At 45.7% G+C, this 19444-nt stretch overlaps 1 protein-coding gene across 1 annotated transcript; it reads right to left on the reverse strand.

Moving 5' to 3' along the window:
* Positions 1-321: 321 nt before the first annotated feature.
* Positions 322-19409, reverse strand: Aldh7A1 (aldehyde dehydrogenase 7 family member A1). Its single transcript, XM_084599028.1, has 8 exons — positions 19182-19409; positions 18028-18273; positions 15245-15523; positions 10445-10750; positions 9474-9650; positions 5079-5285; positions 2128-2220; positions 322-1107 (listed from the first exon to the last, which is right to left on the reverse strand). The coding sequence occupies exons 1-8, from the start codon at positions 19356-19358 to the stop codon at positions 988-990; spliced, it is 1605 nt and encodes a 534-aa protein (XP_084455154.1). The 5' UTR covers positions 19359-19409; the 3' UTR covers positions 322-987.
* Between the last annotated feature and the right edge of the window lie 35 nt (positions 19410-19444).

Consider the following 19444-nt stretch of genomic DNA (forward strand, 5'->3'; position numbering starts at 1 on the left):
ATGAGAGCAAACATGTATGTGCCATGTGCACCATCAAAGGTTACGATTTCGCATTTCTGCAGTGTTGATTTCACAGTGCTCTGATATTTTCCACACAATTAGGCTGAAACATGCAGCGCACTGATGGCAGTAGAAAGGCATTCTTGCCAAACTGTCAGACATTACAATTTTTTTTAAAGCAGAGGCCTTTTCAAGCAGGTTACTAAGGTTAAACAGACTGGCACAAAATGCTGCAAATGGCACATTTCTGCAGCTGTCAGTGTTCTATGGTCTCAAACTGCGTGTGGCAGTTAGGCATATAGGTGAGTATCTTAGGCAAAATTCTTTGTACAAAAAAGTTTATTCATGACAGGTGGAAGACAACCTTGGCCAGATGCCAGGACTCTGATAACAGACTTGCATCAGTGTAAACTGCAGGTGCAATAAGCATATCAAAAGAATGGCACTGCGAACAGTACAGCACACAATTCCTGGTGCACAGCATCACTGCATAACAATAAAAGATAGCAAAACTTGACCCTAACTGCTTGCACTGTAAAGAGGTACAAAAATAATATGAAAGTTCATAAAAAAAGGGACTTCAAAATATAGTGTTCTTGTTTAGTATATAACGAAGTGTAAGGCAATACTCCCTTTCCTAAAAAGTGAAGTGCTCCCAAAAAGAGAATCTCGTGGAATGCAGCACCTAGAACAAACAGTAGAGTATCAAAAAGCCCAAGATACTTGCTCACAGCAGTTTTTCCCATTGCACAAAGGTCAAAGTGATAGTACCAGAAGGTTCTCCTTCAAACAGAATAAACACAATTTGGCCAATAGGACTGTGGCCAGAATGAATATAGAGTTACATAACTTCTCTCGCTCTCTCATTCCCATTTCCATGAAGAAGGAAGTTGTGGCAGTGCTCCAGGGACTGGGATGTGGTACAGCCAAGCAGCGCAGCTCATCCAACAGGCCCCTGAGACTGCTCCACAGAATGGTCGCGGCCTCTTACTGAAATTTGATGCCCTGTGCCAGGGGCAGTTCCTTTGTGTAGTTAATGGTACAGGTAGACCGGCGCATGTACTGCTTCCAGGAGTCACTGCCCGACTCCCGGCCGCCACCCGTGTGCTGCACAAAAAGGTACAGCATTAGCAGAGGCACACATGCACGGTATCAACAGAGCATTGTACTAAGGCTAAACTGACAGCATCAGTGTGGCCTAGTTGGGAGAACATTCATATGCGAGGGGTGTGGGCCTGACACCAGGTACTGTTGGTGCCCGCCAGTTTCCAAATAGGCACAAACTTCACCCCTGTGTCTGGTGCTCGGCTCCTCAGGGGTGAAATATAGGGAAGAGTGGGTTCTCATCCATCTTATGCAGGCTGAACACTCTGATAATGGTATTCTTTGGCTGAGCAGCTCTTGTGCCACTGAACTCAAATCATAGCCACCATCAAAAACTGGTTCCAGACATGGCCCTTGGCAGGTACAGTGTGTATTTGCATAATGAACCTACTTTATAATATATATATATTATTTTTTTCGATTCAGGTGGAAAGATCATTAAGCAGTAGGGAAAAAGTTGGCATTCTTTTGCAAGCTGGAATTTCACAAATGTCTGCTCATCCATCATCAACAAAATCTTGTGGCCAGGCCAGTTTCTTGCTTTGTTCATTTTAAAAGGCGTTTGCTGCTATCACTTGATCCGATGATTCACAGACAGTCGATAGCTCCGGACAATTGAGAAGGGATAAAACTATCATACTGAAAGATTAAAATATATCACAGGACAGCTATGAGAGTGTAACATGAACATGTTAGCTGTAGCGCAAGAGGGGCTCTCAATCAAGGCTTGCCAAATTGTTTGGGGATCTGAACGTCATGCTTCTCCAAAGTATTTAAGTGTAAGTATGTTTTGTCGTTTAAACCACTAAGCTCCTTTTCGATGCTCAAGTGCTCACCAACTTTGTAAGCATATGCACTGGCACAGCAGGAAGCGCCTCTGTAGTGTGCCAAGCAAGCCACCACTGCCGGCACTCCTGTCATGGGTGCTCAGCCAAGGTCATCGAGACATGTGGTGTTTGACAAATCCTTGTACAATGCAATAAAAGTGAATGCCCTAAAGCCAGTAACAATGCCGCCTCTCACCTTTTCTCCACCAAAGGCACCGCCGATTTCAGCTCCACTTGTTGGGATGTTAACATTTACAATGCCACAGTCTGAGCCCTTCGGTCCCAGCCACTGCAGATCAACAACAATGAAAAGGAAGAAACAACACATTTGCAACACTGACCGGCGGCAGTATGCAGGCCAGATTAGCCTCACACAATACAGCAGAACCCCATTAAGACTGACTTGAAGGGACCAGAAAATGTATGTTGCAGGGAAAACCATGAAACAGCTTTACAGAGAGAATAATTGCAATCAGCATTTATTACTCTTTGCATGAAGTGGCCTGAAGAAAAGAAACTAGCTCATGTTACCCTAATTGGAAATGGCAATGGTTTGTTTCTCACTGTCATTGTCCTGCCTACCACACAGTGGCTGCTATTAGTTTATTTCCTAATTTGTGACTTCTATCGAACCCTGAGCACTTCAAAGGTGGCCAGCAGTTTATTTTTCAGTGGGTATCTCCACTGTTTTGAAGGATAACGGGTCTCAAACTCATTGCTATGCTGGTCACATTGAGAAAACTCCATCCCTTACGAGGCGGGTCCAGGAAGATAAAGATAACAGAAATGTGAAGAACATAAGCTAGATATGAAAACCACAACGCCTTACAGACAGCCCACACCCTCCCGTTATTTTAAGAAAAAAAAAAATAATAAAAGCACCCTGTGCTCGACAAAAGAGCTACCTCACCCCCCCCCCCCCCCCCCCCCCCCAATGAAAGCATGTTTCCTCAAGTCAGCTTCGCTACTGCTCTATGATGGTGTGCAGAAGCTATTGTGGGGGTGAGTTTTCTTATGCAGAAGTATGCTGCCCTTTTGTTTTTCTTCACAGTGCCATGTGGACGCCCTGTGAGATCAGTTGCACAAGGTCACTAAGCAGATGTGTTTACACACTCTTCTGGGAAACCAATCGATGGTCTCCCACTGTTCATCTTACCAGAGAAGTCAGCTTAAGGGGAGATGCTACTCGAAAACATTTTTTTCTTAATATTGATGCTAGGTGAATGAAAATTGCACCACTTATAGAGATTGATCTCCTCTTTCTAAATATGCTTTTAGTTTTAAAATAGCTTAAGGTTTTCATATTCTAAATGCCATGCATAAGTGAAAAACAATGCATGTTTGTGCAGCTGCTGTACACAGCAGCAAGCATGGTAGGGCAGAGCCAACTAGTTCTTCTTGTCCCCAACACTCCACTGAGTGCAAATAAGCAACATAGCAACATTCCCTTGGCATGCAATGTTTTGAGACAATTTTATATCTGGTGCCTTGTTTTTAGTGGCTAGCACCAGATAATTTTTTTAATTTGCTTGCCCAAAAATACTGCTGATTGCATTTAAACCTAGATACTTGCATTCTACACATCCTAAAGATTATGCATGCCAAATTTGGTGTTGATTGAACTAAAATAACGACATAAAATATTGTGCACAAAACTCATATTCGGCCCAAAATACGAATTCGAGAAAAATGCGATTTAAAGATACAAAAGCTGTTTATTGCTGTTGTAGCAGCACTATCTGCATGAAAATTGCACACAATGCAGGCCAGGGTATTATGATACAGTGCACAGTTTTAGAATTCACCAGCATCATATGTTGCTCCAACAGTGACATTGTGAGCAGCATTCTCAAGGCGTGCTTTCTTGGCTATTTAGTGATGCTGAGACCTTGCTTCTGTCAGCCACTGCTTTGTAACCACAAGGTGCGCATTTTTTGTTATGGCATTAAACTCCTTATGGTGCACTTGTTTCGGCAAACCAAGAACCACACAAAATCGGGAAAGTTGATTGTATCCAGCACCAATAACGAGCGCCGCAACCCCTGCATTGACGTTCACGGCAAAAATCTCCCTCGGGCTGGCTGAAGGGCGTTGTCCACCGGAGCTGCACACCGCGCACGACTACGACACAACGGACGTGGCACACACTACACTGCTGCAACGCAGCTTTAGAAACGACGAGAGTCCTTTTCACTTCTTGGCCAACTCGCGAGCGGAAAGTTAGCACCGTCCGCGCTCCCGACATGCTGCTCACTCGCCAGTGCGTTCGCGGCACCGATCTCGCCGATAAAGGCACTCGCTGTACTAGGTCTCCTCAACGCTCGAAGATCCTTATCTTCTTATCCAATGCACTGACGAAATCGTCTAAGCTGTCACTGAAACTTCAGTGCCCAGCCGGCTTCGAGCTGTCAAAAGTGTCGCCTCCGCCGAGGTTAGGCCTAGCTTCCGCGGACGTCTCCACTGCACGCCGTTTCACTTTGCCGGTGACTTCCCTTGAACGCGTGGTTTGATCGGTACTTTTGACACCGAAAGTCACGTTTCTTCTCGGATTCTATCGCAGCGACGAGCACGAAGATGCGTGAAATTTTGAAAACACGCCGAGAGAAAACTAGCGGGCAAGCGTGACAGCGAGCTACGCGTCGCATGAAGAGCAGACGAGCAATGGCCGCTTCCCACACTGACAGCCAATGGCGTGGTCGAAATTGCACCACGTGATTTAAATGGCCAGTGAAAATGCTAGGTTTGGGCGGCGAAACTTTTTTTTTTTATTACTTGCTGGGGGTTTGTGAAGCGGCAAAGCCAGCTTTAGGGAGAAAAAGCGTAGGCCTGCCGCCTTGCAAAATTTCAGTGGCGTGCGACGCCGCGATTTGACGCGTCACGCGCTTGAACATGGGTCGTATCTGCCCCTTCTTTAGCCACCTTGCGTGCTTTAACAGACTTTTTAAATGATTTCGCGACTGTTTTCGGCTCTGATTTTTTTATATATTAAAGAGGAAGGACCAGTGTTGCTGAAACAGTCAAAATCACAAAAGTGACTTTACTGAAAATCGCCGTTTTTCGACCCGCGTCTCCCCTTAACTGAGTATTCACCTTAACAGAGTCTGCTGTCAATGACCCAGAGATGCCCAATGAAAGCAACAGCCTCACCTTGAATACGTTGCCCAGGCTGTTAGTGAAGAGGCTGCTGGAGAGACCCTGCTCTACCTCATTGTTCCATGCAATGGCCTGGTCAAGGCTGTCACACTTCAGCAGGTACACGATGGGTGCAAACGTCTCCCGGTGCACAACAGGTGCATTGTGAGGAAGACCCGTCACAATTGTGGGCTCCACGAAGTACCCATCCCCTTTCACTCTCTGCATGTGAACAAACCAGACGCAACAAGGTCGCAATGAAAGTTGGTGCCAAGGAAATGTTTGCTTCCGATGCGCGTACAGCAGATATACAGTCAAACCCGGATATATCGAACTCGAAGGGGATCTTGAAATAGTTCGATATATCAATAATTCAATATACAGAAATCTGCTTGAGATGCTGCTTGCGATCATGAAAAATGATACCGTATTTGTCGCGCAATCAACCAACACGCATAATGAACCCACCGTTCACGTTTACCGCCGGGAATTTGAAAAAACTAAATGTGTTAGTTGGTGCGTCCCTCCGTTTCAGCCGTCACATCCACAGCTCATTTATTGGCAGCGCACCAAGATGCTGAGCAGCGATAACGTAACGGCAGGCTTATATTTTGACTCTACTTTTGATGGTGGCGGGGAGCGAACTTGGCACAGTGTCCATGATGGCATGATTGCACAAGCCTGGTTCGATTTATCACACTGCGCTTGGGGCGGGTGGAGTCCACTGCCACAAAATCATTAGAAAGCATGACAGCTACAAATGCCGTTTGAAGCAAACGATGCTAAAAGCCAGTGTCATGATCGCGCACTTTCACCGATTCGTAGATGTAAGGATGAACGACTCAGGCAAAAAAAAAAAAAAAAAATCGGCCGCTTCGTAGCGTTTGCAGCTGCCATAGCTTACACTACACCGCACATTCAGCACGATGAGAAGAATGGATGACTCTTGCAAAAAAAAAAAAAAAGTTGCCACTTTTTAACGTCTGCAGCTGGCATAGCTTATGCTCTGCCGCACGTTCAGCACGACAAGTAGAGCAACTCTCGCAAAAATATATATATATATATATATATATTAAAACAATAATAATCTGCCGCTTCTTAATGTCCACAGCCGCCATAGCTTACACTATCCGCACGCTCATCGTCACGACGTCACAGACGCGCATCACACATCACCTGCCGCGCACAGAGGTTTCACAACACACACTGGAGAAAGCATCCGATGTTCTGTCTGCCACAGGCCGAGCTGGCTTGTTGGCGCATGCATAGTGCGTGCTGCTGCAAACGAAGACCGGGAAAGAGACAGGAAGGGGAGAGAGAAAGCTCGGCAGAAGAATGGGAATACCCTTGCGCTTTCCTCTATCACGTTTCCCCTCTCCCAAACACCGCTGCTGCATTGGCTGCATCTGCTCCGTACTGGCCGTTACCAAATCGGTTCCCTCTCGTTCCTGCACTCACATGGCTTACAAACGTGACGTGCTGGCACACAGCAATCGATCACCGCAGATGCGTGCGCCTTTAGGGAAAGGACGCAGCGCTGCTCTAGGCCAGCTGTCGCCGAACTGTGCTCTCTCATTCCTCCTGCGGTGGCTTAAAAACGTCACACGGTAAACCGCCGAGGGTGATGAGATAGTCTTTGGGGAAGGTGCACCTTCCAGTGTGTGGTGCAGAGTTCGATATATCGATGGACCGGTGAAATTGGAGTTCGATATACGACGCAGCTTTCCTATACTTTTACATGGGATTTTCAAAGGGATATTACGAGGGTTCGATATAACCCAATTTTGAAATATCCGGGTTTGACTGTACTACCATCCCTGTGAGAAACAATATTTGCGATACATTCTGCATCAAACCAGAAAACAAACACAGATTAGATACGCAACCCCAAAGCATGTAACCCTGTAATGACAAAATGCACTGCTTCACTGCATTAAGGGGGGAGGCTACCCTTGAACACCAACGTTTTTATTTCGAGATATTTGAATGAAATTTTCAGGGTAAGCTCATAGTACACACATTTGAAGAACTAGCAAGTTTCATGGAACTGGGCTCATCGGTTCTCAATTTAGAGGAGTATATCAAGATAGTTTACATAGGTCCCTAGGGGCAGGCCTGGAGAATTTGCAAAATGTGCTAGCAGTGTGAAATTTGTTATGGTCATTCCTGGATAGTTTCCCCAGGGCAAGACAATTCCCTTTTTCCAAATTTCCTCTCTGAAAAATTTTAGTACAGCCCCAAATTTGGTGTTAAAATTTACACCTGACTTAACGATATTTTAGTTGACTGCCCCTAATTACATATGAAATATTTTGAAAAAAAAAAACAAAAAACGAATTGTCTTGCCCTCAGAAATTTACTTAGGTATGTAACAAAAAAACCTCATGAAAATACAATAAGCGGTTCCTGAGATATGACTTTCCCTAGCAGCCACACCCTGCAAAAAAATTGATTCTGAGAGAACGGCTCTCAAAGGTTGAGAGAACAATAACTTTTTTGTTTCTCAAGTTATCATGATGAAATTTTCAGGACAGGCTCATGACATTAACAAATGAAAAACCACCAAGTTTCATAGAATTGTGCATGCTAGTTCTCAAGTTACAGAAGCATATCAAATTGGTTTAAATAGGTCCTTTATATCAAGCCTGGAGAAACTGCGAAAGGCGCTGGCAGTGTGCAATTTGTCATGCTCATTCCTAGATAGGTTCCTCAGGGCAAGACAAAGCCCTTTTTCTAAATTTTCTCGCTGAAAAATATCATAGCACTGGATTTTTTGTTATCAATTAGGCCTATGTTGATTAATCAAATTAATTATGACAAATTCCAGACATAATATTTTGAATATATGAGCTTCCCTTGCCCTCAAAAATTTATTCAGGTACAGTCGAGCCCACTTATAACTGCCCCAATTAAGACGAACACTCGCTTATCACGAATAAGTCCGGTGTGGCCGTCAAAATATACATTAGGGCTATGGCGCTCCGTCTCTGCTAAAACGATCATCTGCGCGACTAGCCTATCGGTTACAGCGAACGCCTTGGTGCCGCGGACCACTTTCCACATGCTGAGATCTGTCGATCTTGTGCTCTGCAAGCCGCGACAATCGGCATTCCCGATTCTCCTGCGGCACTTCGCCCAAGGCATGATGGACGGCACAGACGCAGCAAGCAGCAGGCGGCTTCGCAGTTTATCTCTTGCGGCTTCCCGGTTTATCTCTCACGGCATTTCGTCGAAGAAACGAGGAGCGGCCCAAACGCGGCCAGCGACGCAAAAAAGAAAAAATCTAGCCAAGTCTGCACTGAACGCGTGGCATCTCGAGGCATCGTGAGCGACCACCCAACGTTTAACACGTTGCACGAAACCGTTCAGAGGACACAACGAGAGATCGTAAATCTGGCGATCGCAAAAATCGCGAAAGGCGAACAGAACGCACGAAGTACAGACAGCCAACAACGACAGCAAGCAAAGAGCCGGAGCAGACGACGCGAGGAAGTAGCTGGCGGAGACCGACGCGTCAGCGGCCGCAGCAGCCAATGGTAGTCGCCCAATCCCCCGCGTTCTCGCGGAGCGCGCGCTTTGCCCAATCGCAGCCTTGAATTCGAGAGCGGGAAACTTGAAAGCCGCCAAGAGGCTCCCAATCGGAAGTAAGCCACGCCTCGACCGCGCCGCCGTTGCCGCCGCCGAGGGTGGCAGAAGAAAGCGCAAGAATTCACAAACAAAACAAGACCAAGATGGCGGCGCTCAGTTCGGCGGGAGAGAAATAGCGCGCGAAATTTGGGAATTTTCGGCGCTTGCTCGCTGCTCCGCGGCTGTCGCCGCTTGTTAAATAATTAATTTCGAGTATTTCTACGCCGAGTTGGGCATTGATAATTACAGAAATGGTAGTTTATAAGACATACTACCGGAATATATAATCTTCCAAAAATCGACTGTTTCGCGATTTTTCGATTTTCAAAGGTCGCGTCCCCCCTTAAAGCCTGCATAAGCAAACAGGAGTTAAGCTGCAGCTTTCATTTATGACAACAAAGCTGAAATGATACCAGTAGTGACTGAGCAGAAAAAATAAGAAAAATTAACAAAATAACGACCATGCAACACAGCCTAAGCACTTCCACAAAACCACCCTTTAACAAGAACAAGTGTACAGTGCTTAAAAAAATTTGGGGGGGACACGTAAGCTCTGCCTTTAAGGGCATGAAGTGATTCCGTAGGCTACCATCTATCTAACACATAAAGCCCCACTTTAAAGAGCCCTGCATTGCCTAAGGGTAACGTGAACGCAAGAGGCCTGGCAGGCTAATTCTGGTATCACCCTCCCCTATGAAAGGAGAGGCCCGAAGCTGCAAAGGTAACATCAGGCAAGCAAAAGTGAAGGTGAGGACTACTGCTTTCTCATTCCAGTTTGCTCACCTTGCCACCACACTCTATGGTTCCACCAGACTTGGTGGCTTCGGTGACAGCTTCAAGAAATTCCTCTACGGCACGCTCTGTGTGCAGGGGTCCGCAGAGAGTAGAGGAGTGCAGCGGGTCACCCAACCGAACCTGGCTGTATGCATTCTTGAGCCTTTCAAGTACCTGGTCATACACCTGCAAAGAGCATGGTAAATTAAAGAATTGCTGGCAAGAAGCTGGTGTCATGGGCATGCATCTTTTGAAGCGAAGGGCTGAACACAGTGCCCGAACTAGACCTTAGTGAACAAAATATCTGGTCAGCAAAATGGCAGATGCCCAGCAACTGTTTCCCAGAGTGAGCACCACTAAAGCGTTAGCCACATGATTCAACAATTCAAGGCGACAACAACCCGTGCAATAAGCTGATAGCTGCTGATCTGTCACTTGTTCTGTTGCTCATGCTCCGGTTCTGCAGATAATTTCATCACTTGGAAGCAGCTTAAAGGCTATTTCGAAAGTATGATGTTCTCCTAGCATGGCTACAACAAAGAAGATGTTATTGTTCATCCATGCTTTCAAGCAGTTCAGAGAAGGCCTGGTAGGAGTAGCAGAACAAGAAAGTGCAGTGTGGATTATGTCCCCTCATACAATTCTCGGCCTCACAAAGTGCCACTGCTCTAGCAGTGTTCCTTACAAATGCAATGCATTGTCAAAGAGATCATCAGGTATTTTATTAAAATTTACACTGTTTGGTATTTCAATCAGGATGCTCTAGCACAGTAATACGTCAATGACAATGCGAGTTGACGGAACATTGAAGCAGTGCCAAACAACCCTGCTGAGACACACTCAACCCCCATGTTTCTTCACTTGTGTGGCTGTACCAGCAGCAGTGCAGTCAACAGCCGTTGTTGCCATACTGTTCTTTGCGAGGAAATATCGCCTCATCATGCTGCTCCAAAGCAGCATCGTCAAACTCTCCCACCCACCTTGTGGTGGGCAATGATGCGGCGGGTGGTGGTGCAGCGCTGGCCCGCAGTGCCCACGCAGGCAAACAGTGCAGCGCGCACCAGCATGTCCAGGTCAGCATCCTCATCCACCAGGATAGCGTTGTTTCCACCCAGCTCAAGCAGGGGCCGCCCAAAGCGCTCCTGCACCTTCAATGCCACCTGGCGCCCCACCTGCGTGCTGCCCGTGAAGGAGAGCAGGCGCACCCGGTCGTCGCGGGCCATCGCATCACCGATTGGTGGGCCGCCAATGGTCAGTGCACACACGGCGCCAGGCAGGCTGTTGGCCTGAAGAAAAAGAGAAGGAAGACGTTACTCCCTGCATGTTTAACTTTGCCAGTAGAGTACATTCCATGGTGTTACTTTAACCACGTCCTTTGCAGAACTTGCAAAAACGTCACAGGTCTCATTCCTACAGGTTGTTAAACTGGCCAAAAAGTTAAAAAATATAGCGGGCTCCGGCTTAGAGGGTATCACGCTACAGCAAAGGCTACCAGCCCATATATAAAGCCCCACTGCAAAAAAATGCTAATGAGCCTACAGAAGGCTGACAGTCAGAACAACAAAAGCTTGTTAGTTCAACTCCCCATTAACTGGGAAAACTGGACGATTTGAACACTATCCAATCCTGCTAAACGCATACATTATTCTACAGCACGGATTATATTTGAAGCAATTCTCTCCTCATTTGAATTAACCAAAGAGCAGACAGAGCACAAGTGCACAGGGAGCCAAAGAATGAGTAGTGATGGTGAGTGAGCAAGTCTGGTCACACAGTGTGAACGATGCTTGCGTCAGCTGAAATTTAGAGGGTGACCAATTAATAAGGTACCGTATTTACAAGCTTGTAAGTCGACCCCACCAAATTGCATGTCCAGAAAAAAGAATAAAACATGCCAGAGGATGCCTTCCACAGCCAAAATTTATTGCATAGATGGACCATTCGTATTCACTTCAGATCGCATATTTCGGTGATATATTTTGCAAGCTTGTCCTCCAGCTCTGAATAGCGTCGCGACTGTATCCTTTGAAAGAGTCTCTGTGCGGCAACACAGCTGAAAATTTTGTCTTACTTTCACTGCCACTCCCGCATAACCCGTTTAAAAACTTTTTACTTGTGGCCCAAAGCATAGTTGTTTCTTTGGCATAAATGATAGCCACTTTCTTGAACGCTGCAGTGAATGAGCACTGAATGCTTTTCAGACTCGAGAGCTCATGACGAAAAGCACGTACTTTCGTGAGCAAAAGAGGTATACAGCACGTAACTGGTGGCGGAGCTAAGGAAAACTGCATTAAAACGTTATTTAGCAAAAGCTGTCTGGGACAGAGACAATCGTGAGGGTACCCCATTGTATAGATGTGCATGTGTCACTAGATGGCGTCTCAATGCAGTTTCCCCAAGCTCCGCCATCAGCTGAGTGTTGTATAACATTTTGCTCCCGAGTGTACAGTGGCATGTAGCCAGCCGTCAAGTCAAAGGCACGAACTCTACAAATGATTGGTGTTGGCTCTTCCATCAACCATCGACACTCCATGGAAGCGGCACCATGTCATGTGACCCAACGCAATTGATGCACAAAAAGAGCATCTCTGCAATTGATATAGTAGGGGCTCTTCCTTAAACTAGCGACACTCCTGCGGGCACAGTTAGTGCTGCTCAGTAAAAGTAAGAAAAAAAAGAATTCTTCCCGAGAAGCACGCACAGTAACTGAATGTTGTGCTTAGAAATGCAGAGCAAACAAATTTGCCGTAGCATCCCTTATACTTTTTTTTTGTCGTTTTTATCTGCAGTGCTATACTTTGGATCCCTCGCCACTTCACTTCGGATTTTCTAATTTAAAAAGAAAGAGGTTGACTCACAACCGTGTAAATACGGCATGACACGGTACTTTTGATTGCTTTGATAACCTCCACAAGAGTGAGAAGCTCCAAGAAACTCCCCGAGAGGGAAGTGCATAGCGCCATACTTACGTGGGAATTACGTCATCTGAAAACAGCAAACATTATTAGGTTAGGACAAACTTTGAGGAAATGAGCAATGCATTTCATGACTTAAATATGCAAAGATTCCAATCGTAATGCCACAATTAGCTAGCAAAAGCAAGAAACATGCCTTTACCCAAGGACAGCACATCAAAGTGGCACTAAAATTAAGAAAACTGTACCCCTTCTGGGGACATACAGGGGTGCTATACAAACACCAAGAGTGCTAAAAAAATTCATTTTCAAGCCCTTTAAATGAATGTGCATGCCACAAATCCCATTAAGCATGCTGAAAGCAATGACCCTTGAACAAGCCCCAGATAGCTGGAGAAGAAAAGATAACTGCCACTGATGTTTCCACTACACACAATCTGCTGAAGATTACAATGTGCGCAAGTTGAAAGGCACCCACGTCCCCAGTAAAGCACATATCATGGCGATTCAAGACGACCCCAACTCTGTCTCTGTAAAATAATTGCTGTGGCAATGCAAGCCTATAGGTTGCAACCAAAGTAATACAATGTATCTTGAAATTCCTGAAGATCAATATGCTTCAGATTCTATATATATATATATATATATATATATATATATACACAAAAAAATGCAGGAGTATGAATTTCAAGTAAGTTACCACAGGGTTTTCCTAACACCTCAGCGCTAAAATTATGAAGAAATAATAATAATGATGGCTTCCATAGCTAAAATTTTAAGAATTTTATACCACCAAGTTGTGAAAATGCAAATTTGGTCTATTTCGTGTACCTAGTGTTAGTTGTGTGAAAGGCCAGCTATAAATTAAATCAACTCTAAGGTAGAAGAAGGTCAGTAGACAATTTTCTTGCCAGAAAATGTTTTCAGATTTTTCTTATAAATGTTGCCAGGAAAAGATATAAGGCGCCAAACAACGGCTGAAATTCTCATAATTGCTAACCCCTTTCCTTTACACTTTCCTCATGCGACACCAAATATTTTTACCACGAAGCACTGGCTATCGTGAACAGGTTTTAATGAGCACATGGCGTGAAAATGCATATACTAAAATTTAGGCCTCGACCTATGCCCTTGCATTCCGAAACATTGTGTGCCTTTTTCCAGAATAAAAAAAAAATTATGGAACGTTTAAAAGAATTAAAAGTCGCATCGACGTTAATAATAAATGTTGAGCATTCAGAATAGCAGGGCATAAAAGAGTTAATGGCAAAATTGTACTAGATGCACAGGCTCTCTAAGCTACCCAAATACCTTTACTGTTACATGCAGTTTCACAGAACAAGGATGCTTGCGGCGAACAGAGGGTTCTCCGGTTGTGCCTAAAACCTGTCCACTAGCCATCACGCAAAGTGTACCTCGACTATCCATGTCCACACAGGTGTAAGAGAAGTAGCAAACGAAGGAAAAGAAAAATTACAATACGTAGAAGATTCGTCATCTTGCTTCGCTACCAAGAACATTCAAGTGCAGGACTATGATGACTGGGGTATGATGTACTCAAACAAGCACAATCCTTGCAAACAGCAATAGGCAAGCAGTGTTAGTTTCATGCTGAAATTGCATACAAGAGAACTGAAGTATACACAGTTTAATTCATATCTATACAATACTATTTCAAGCTTGGTCATGTAAAGTTTTTTCATAGCCTATTCGTAACTACTACTGTACTGCGTTTAATCAGCTTTTTCTCATTAACCCTTTCACTGTCGCGTGTTTCTGGCCGTGACGCACCCCCAGCGTCTGCTTGATTACAGGGAACGAGCATAGCAATTTTTTATTATGATTGCTATACAAATAACATAGTCAGCAGAATATGCACATTTCAGTGTTCTGCAGGTGTTAATTAACATCATCATCATCATCAATGGCCTGAATGAGATAAATGAGGACTGTATAAGAAAATAAAAAAACACTGCTCGATACTTTGAGAGCACGAATCCGAGCTGGGCTTAAATTCATATTCAAAGAGCCATCGCTCTAGTCCCCAGCAGAAGGTGCCGTGCGCGTGGTCAGCCATCCAAAAGTAACTGCGCACACAGAGGAGGCACTTTCAGAGGCCCGTACAATGGAGAGAAATTGCATGTTGTGAAATCAAGATGACAGAGGGAGATGGAAAGAGGCTAAAACAATCTCCTTTGCTGCTGCTAGCTGCAAGCAAGGGCGCGGCGAGAGAGAGCGAAAGCAGCGATCAAGTGATGTGTCGAGAGGCAACGACCAGAGACCAACTTGACGCGTCATAGCAGACACGCCAACAGAATAAAAATAAAAACCTGCAAACATGCAGCAGATGGCTGAACAACCCTTGAACCCGTAACCGCATGCGTGCACTGCAAAACGCATGCACCGCATGACCGCTTAGCACGAGAGTAGCGCGCGCGCGGAGAGACTGCGCCCCCCAGCAAAGAAGGTGGCAGGGGAGGGCGCGGTTGCTCCATACTATTCTATACGTACTAACACAGCGCGGGACAAAAATGCGAACTTGTAAGAGGATTTGACAGATGGCGCAGCTAGTCCAAGCGCACCAGCTCCACGCACGAAGTTTTCAACACACGATAGAGAATGTATCAGTAAGTCTGTGACACTGGGGAGGGGAAGCGCAAAAACACACTGGTATGTTCGTGACAGCGAAAGGGTTAAGCTGTACGTCCTCAGATACAGCTTTTAGTTGCGTTACATATGCATCAAATGCAAGTCTTCAGGATTGCAGGTGTAAAGCAAATAAGACAAATCCGTGGCAAGATTCGACAGCCACCATTTCGTAGAAGACAAAACCCTGCTGTCGCCATCAACCTCAGTCGGTCTCACCTCAAGGACTTGAGAGATGATTTTGGTGACAGCCACACCGCACAGCGGTGTCGTGCTGGCAGTCTTCCAGATGAGTGTGTCCCCGCAGACAAGTGCGATGGCGCTGTTCCAGCCATAGACTGCCACGGGAAAGTTGAAGGCCGTAATGACTCCAACCACGCCCAGAGGGTTCCAGGCTTCAAAGAGCGCGTGCCCAGGCCTCTCGCTTGGCAACCACTTGCCTTCGATGGTGCGTGACAGACCCACAGCGTAGTCGCACACATCTATGTACTCTTGCACCTGCAAAGGAAAGCAAAACTGACTGTCCACTAGCAACCTTTTTCAGCCATGTATTCGTGAATCGCACAACAGTGCTTGCTAAGCTGCATCTCACTCCATGTGAGGAGAACGAAGATTTTGAGAGGTCAACTACACATAAGCACACAGCTCCAACGCTCGGCTTTAACCCTGGAAAGCTTCAGGTATCGATCTGAAAAAGCCTAATTTTCATTGGCACTGATTCGAGCCAATCGAGTGCCACCAACTGCTTGCTCTAGACATAAAATGTCTTGCCTACATTCAGGTTTTCCTATCCACTCCAGTGTAGTCGGCAACTCACCATGGCATGCCTACCATGATCGCTTGTTGCCCACTGCCCTGAAAATTACAGATAGCCTGAAGCGTGCAGAAAAGACCACCTTGCACCGTCGTGTCAGCCCAGTATTGAAGGTGTTCCGAAGAAAAAATTCTTTAAATTGGTGGCAAGTGCAAAATGCTATTAAAGAAAAACCACCAGCTGGATTCAAACCCACGTACCGGAAAGTTCCCTGTTACGCCAAATAAGAAATGCTGAAAAAAAAAAAATATTAGTCCCTCAGAGAAATCAAACCTACACCGGCAAAAATTACGAGGGACTTTAGTGACTAAATTAGTGAAAGGTGAAAGCCCAGGTGCCGCATTCTGCTACGCAACTGGCACTAATTAATTAGTCATTGGGTATGTATTAATTACCTGAGTAGTCATTAATTAGTTAATTAACAAACTGTTAATTTGTCCATAATAAGTAACTGATTAATCAATTATTAGTAATGAATCATTGATTGCCATATGGCCATATAGGGGCACGCATTCGCACATTATGTGGTGGTGCTACGTGATTGATCCAGACCCCTGACGTCCTCCCGCCTCTGCCAATCAGAGCCGCCGCAAAAGTGGGACACATTTTGTCCATGACAACATAGCCACTAAAGACTTTCGCCTTAATATTTCAGTCAACCAAGAGCGACGCGTTAGACCACTCGTCCCCAAAATGAGGACGGAGTGATACGCCTTTTTTTTTTTTTTCCTACGGACTACTTGTCTACCTTTGGCTGTGTTGCACTCGATGTTTGAAACAGAGTATAATGCTAATGCATTAGAAAATGAAAAATGGCTGAGCTCTGCTATGCCTGGATATACATAGCGAAAAGCAGTGACTACCTCGGGATCAGAAGAAGTTAATTTCTCCAGTCTTCTGCGTTGTTCGCCAGCAGCTAAACTCTCCTTGGCTTCCATGTCGAGCGTGCCTAAGTTCACAATTCGTTTAGAGGAAAGGAAAGACGCAGCATCTGTTACTCGCAGAAGGCAAGAAGCACCGCCTGGCGGCGTTGGGGCGCACTCGTTCCTGCTTAGCCCTCATAGCTGACGGCAGGTGGGTGACGTCACATCCTTGACATTGCCCTAATTGAGTGACTTTCAAATTGCGAGCCAATCGCAGTATCTGTCAATCGTGGAATCCCACTGTCATCCTCACGGTAGACAAACGGAATTATAAAGAGCATTTCACGACCAGGGGCGCGACACAGTGGTAAAGCGCTCGGCTGGGGATCCAAGGGATGGAGGTTAGATTTTTTTTTTAATGAGGAGGAGTTGCACACCTCTTAAGCGTCGCTAGGCAACGCCAGCAGAGCTTGGAGAGGGGGCTGTGCAGCTGGCCTTGGCTGTGACATCACTAGGTCACAGCATACGGGATATGGCATATACGAAGACACGAGTCACTGCATCGCAACCCTGGAGGCTTCAAATGTCACACAACGGCTATAAGGCGGAGTGGACCACCAAGTACAAACGAGGTATGTGCTCATATCCAAACAGAATTAGCCCAACACAAAAGTCCCCCTTTCACCTTTGGCAAGAGCACGCCTCTAATAGGGAAATTTCTGTAGTCAGGGTTACCAACAGCTATAGTTATTGCGGTAAAAATTCAGCTTCCTTCCTACCAGACATAAAACACACACTCAATGCAAAACATCACTGAGAGACAACATTATGAAGCAAAACTCTAGACTTATCGTGAAATGGAAGAAGGAGAAATGGTGGCAAAAAGAGCATAATTGCAGCAGGAAGCCTTCGCACATGCTTTATGCGTGAGATCACGTTTCTAGAAGCTTAGCTGGCAAGCAGAGCACATACAGGCACAGGGGAGGGCTGAGTACCAATTTAGTTTTTTTCTAGAAAAAGACTAAATATTTCAAACGACAACTATTTCACAAAATGTGAACATTCATGCACAGATCTGCATGAGGAATTGGCCCAATGCCACTCAATAAACAGTGAATTCCTTGCCCCCACAAACAGCTAAGGCAGAGGCAACATGCATTTGGACAACATAGTAGAAACTAAGTACTTTTCATTTACTTCATCTAAAGGCTATGAGAGAGGCTCGATGTCAATAACCTTGCACCGCACGCATTTTAACCAGCCAAAGCTCCGTTCACCCTTTTTTTGTGAGATTCACTTGAGGTTTCCTTCTGGGCTTTACGCACCTCGCCTTCCCCTTCTGCCAGGATCTTGCCCATCTCGAGGGAGACTAGCTTGCCAAGGGGCTCCTTGTAGCGACGTAGTGCATCGCCCATCTGGCGAACTATCTCTCCTCTCTTTGGAGCTGGAAGGTCCGCCCACTGCTGCCAGGCTGCTGTACTGGCAGCCATTGCAGCTTCATAGTCAGCTGGAGTGGCCTGGACCACCTCGGCAATGGGCCGGGCATTAGCTGGGCAGTAAGACGTCAGGACCTGCAATGCCACAAGGACATGTTGACTGTGCTGCTCAGACAGTGTGGCTACCAATGAAAACAAGCACTGCGATTAGGTTTTGGGATGTCACATAAAGGCAAATGGACAACAAAGGGCTAGAGGCATAATTTTCTGCTGCTGAATTCATTTATTTTCAAGTTCAGTTAATCATCTACAAGCCGTTCCACCTGTATTTAGTTTTAGATTAACCATGCACACACAGGCAGGAGGCTCATTATGGTGCATATAAGGAACTAGCTACCTTTATGGCACAAATTGTCAGCATGTTCAGAACGCTTTAAACACTTCAAAGGCATTTTTCCCTTTCTCTTACGCCGACACAAAATACTTTCCCACCATTATCCAGCCACTTTCCCTCTACCTGGGCTACCCGAGTACGTAGATAGAGAAGATGCCTTTTTAAAACGCCAAGAAACAAATATTGGGCCTTTACTCTCAACATGCAGGGATGCAACTACAGCTTGTGCACACCACAGTAGACCTTTGGCTATTCAGCTGATTCAGCTCAACAAGCGCCGCAATGTGGAGTTGAAGTCCTTTGAAATTGGCCCGAGTATGCGAATACCTCAAACAGAATGCAACCGGTTTCTACACCGATGCCTGCTACAATTTCATTTTTGTTTTCTTTATTTGTACTCAGCCGGCAACGCAACGAGCCTCTGCAAACCTGCTTCCCATGTCCCGACAGAAGCTAGTCTTCAAAAACAAGATAGCAAAAAACGTTGACAGTCGCCATTCTACACGTAACTGCGGAGGGCAGGCAATACGGCATTTAGTACTTAAGTGATATTGGTCGCAGAGCTAGAATGACGCTGCAAACCGGTGCCACATGTGCCCTTATCAGCGGCGACCTCCGGATACGCCGGGTCATACGAGCATCCGCTCACCTGACCGCTACCTCGCCATTGCCCGTCGTACACTCCCAGGTTCTTCTTTGAAAGGCCGAGGTCCTTGAGAAATGAGTACTCGGCCTCATCGATCAGAAAACCCGAAGACGACATCCTCCTGTACACGACTTTAGACGTAGCGAACTTTACACCACGCCGAGCTAGCAGCAGCCACATGACGCCCACTACTCCGCAGACGAAAACCAATTAACGAACGAGTCGGGCCGAGATTGGGAACAAGCCAACAGAGCCAGAAATAAGAA

The sequence above is a fragment of the Amblyomma maculatum genome, chromosome 3 (genome assembly GCF_055883805.1).
Source record: "Amblyomma maculatum isolate TAMU_Amacu chromosome 3, ASM5588380v1, whole genome shotgun sequence".
In the NCBI taxonomy this organism is placed as follows: Eukaryota; Metazoa; Arthropoda; class Arachnida; order Ixodida; family Ixodidae; genus Amblyomma; species Amblyomma maculatum.

Coding starts and splice junctions, on each gene's coding strand:
- Aldh7A1 (XM_084599028.1), bottom strand. CDS start 19,358: ATGTGGCTGCTGCTAGCTCGGCGTGGTGTAAAGTTCGCTACGTCTAAA. Junction 18,274..19,181: donor AATGGCGAGGTAGCGGTCAG/GTGAGCGGATGC, acceptor GTGGCATTGCAG/GTCCTGACGTCTTACTGCCC. Junction 2,221..5,078: donor GCCTGGGCAACGTATTCAAG/GTGAGGCTGTTG, acceptor GTTGATCTGCAG/TGGCTGGGACCGAAGGGCTC.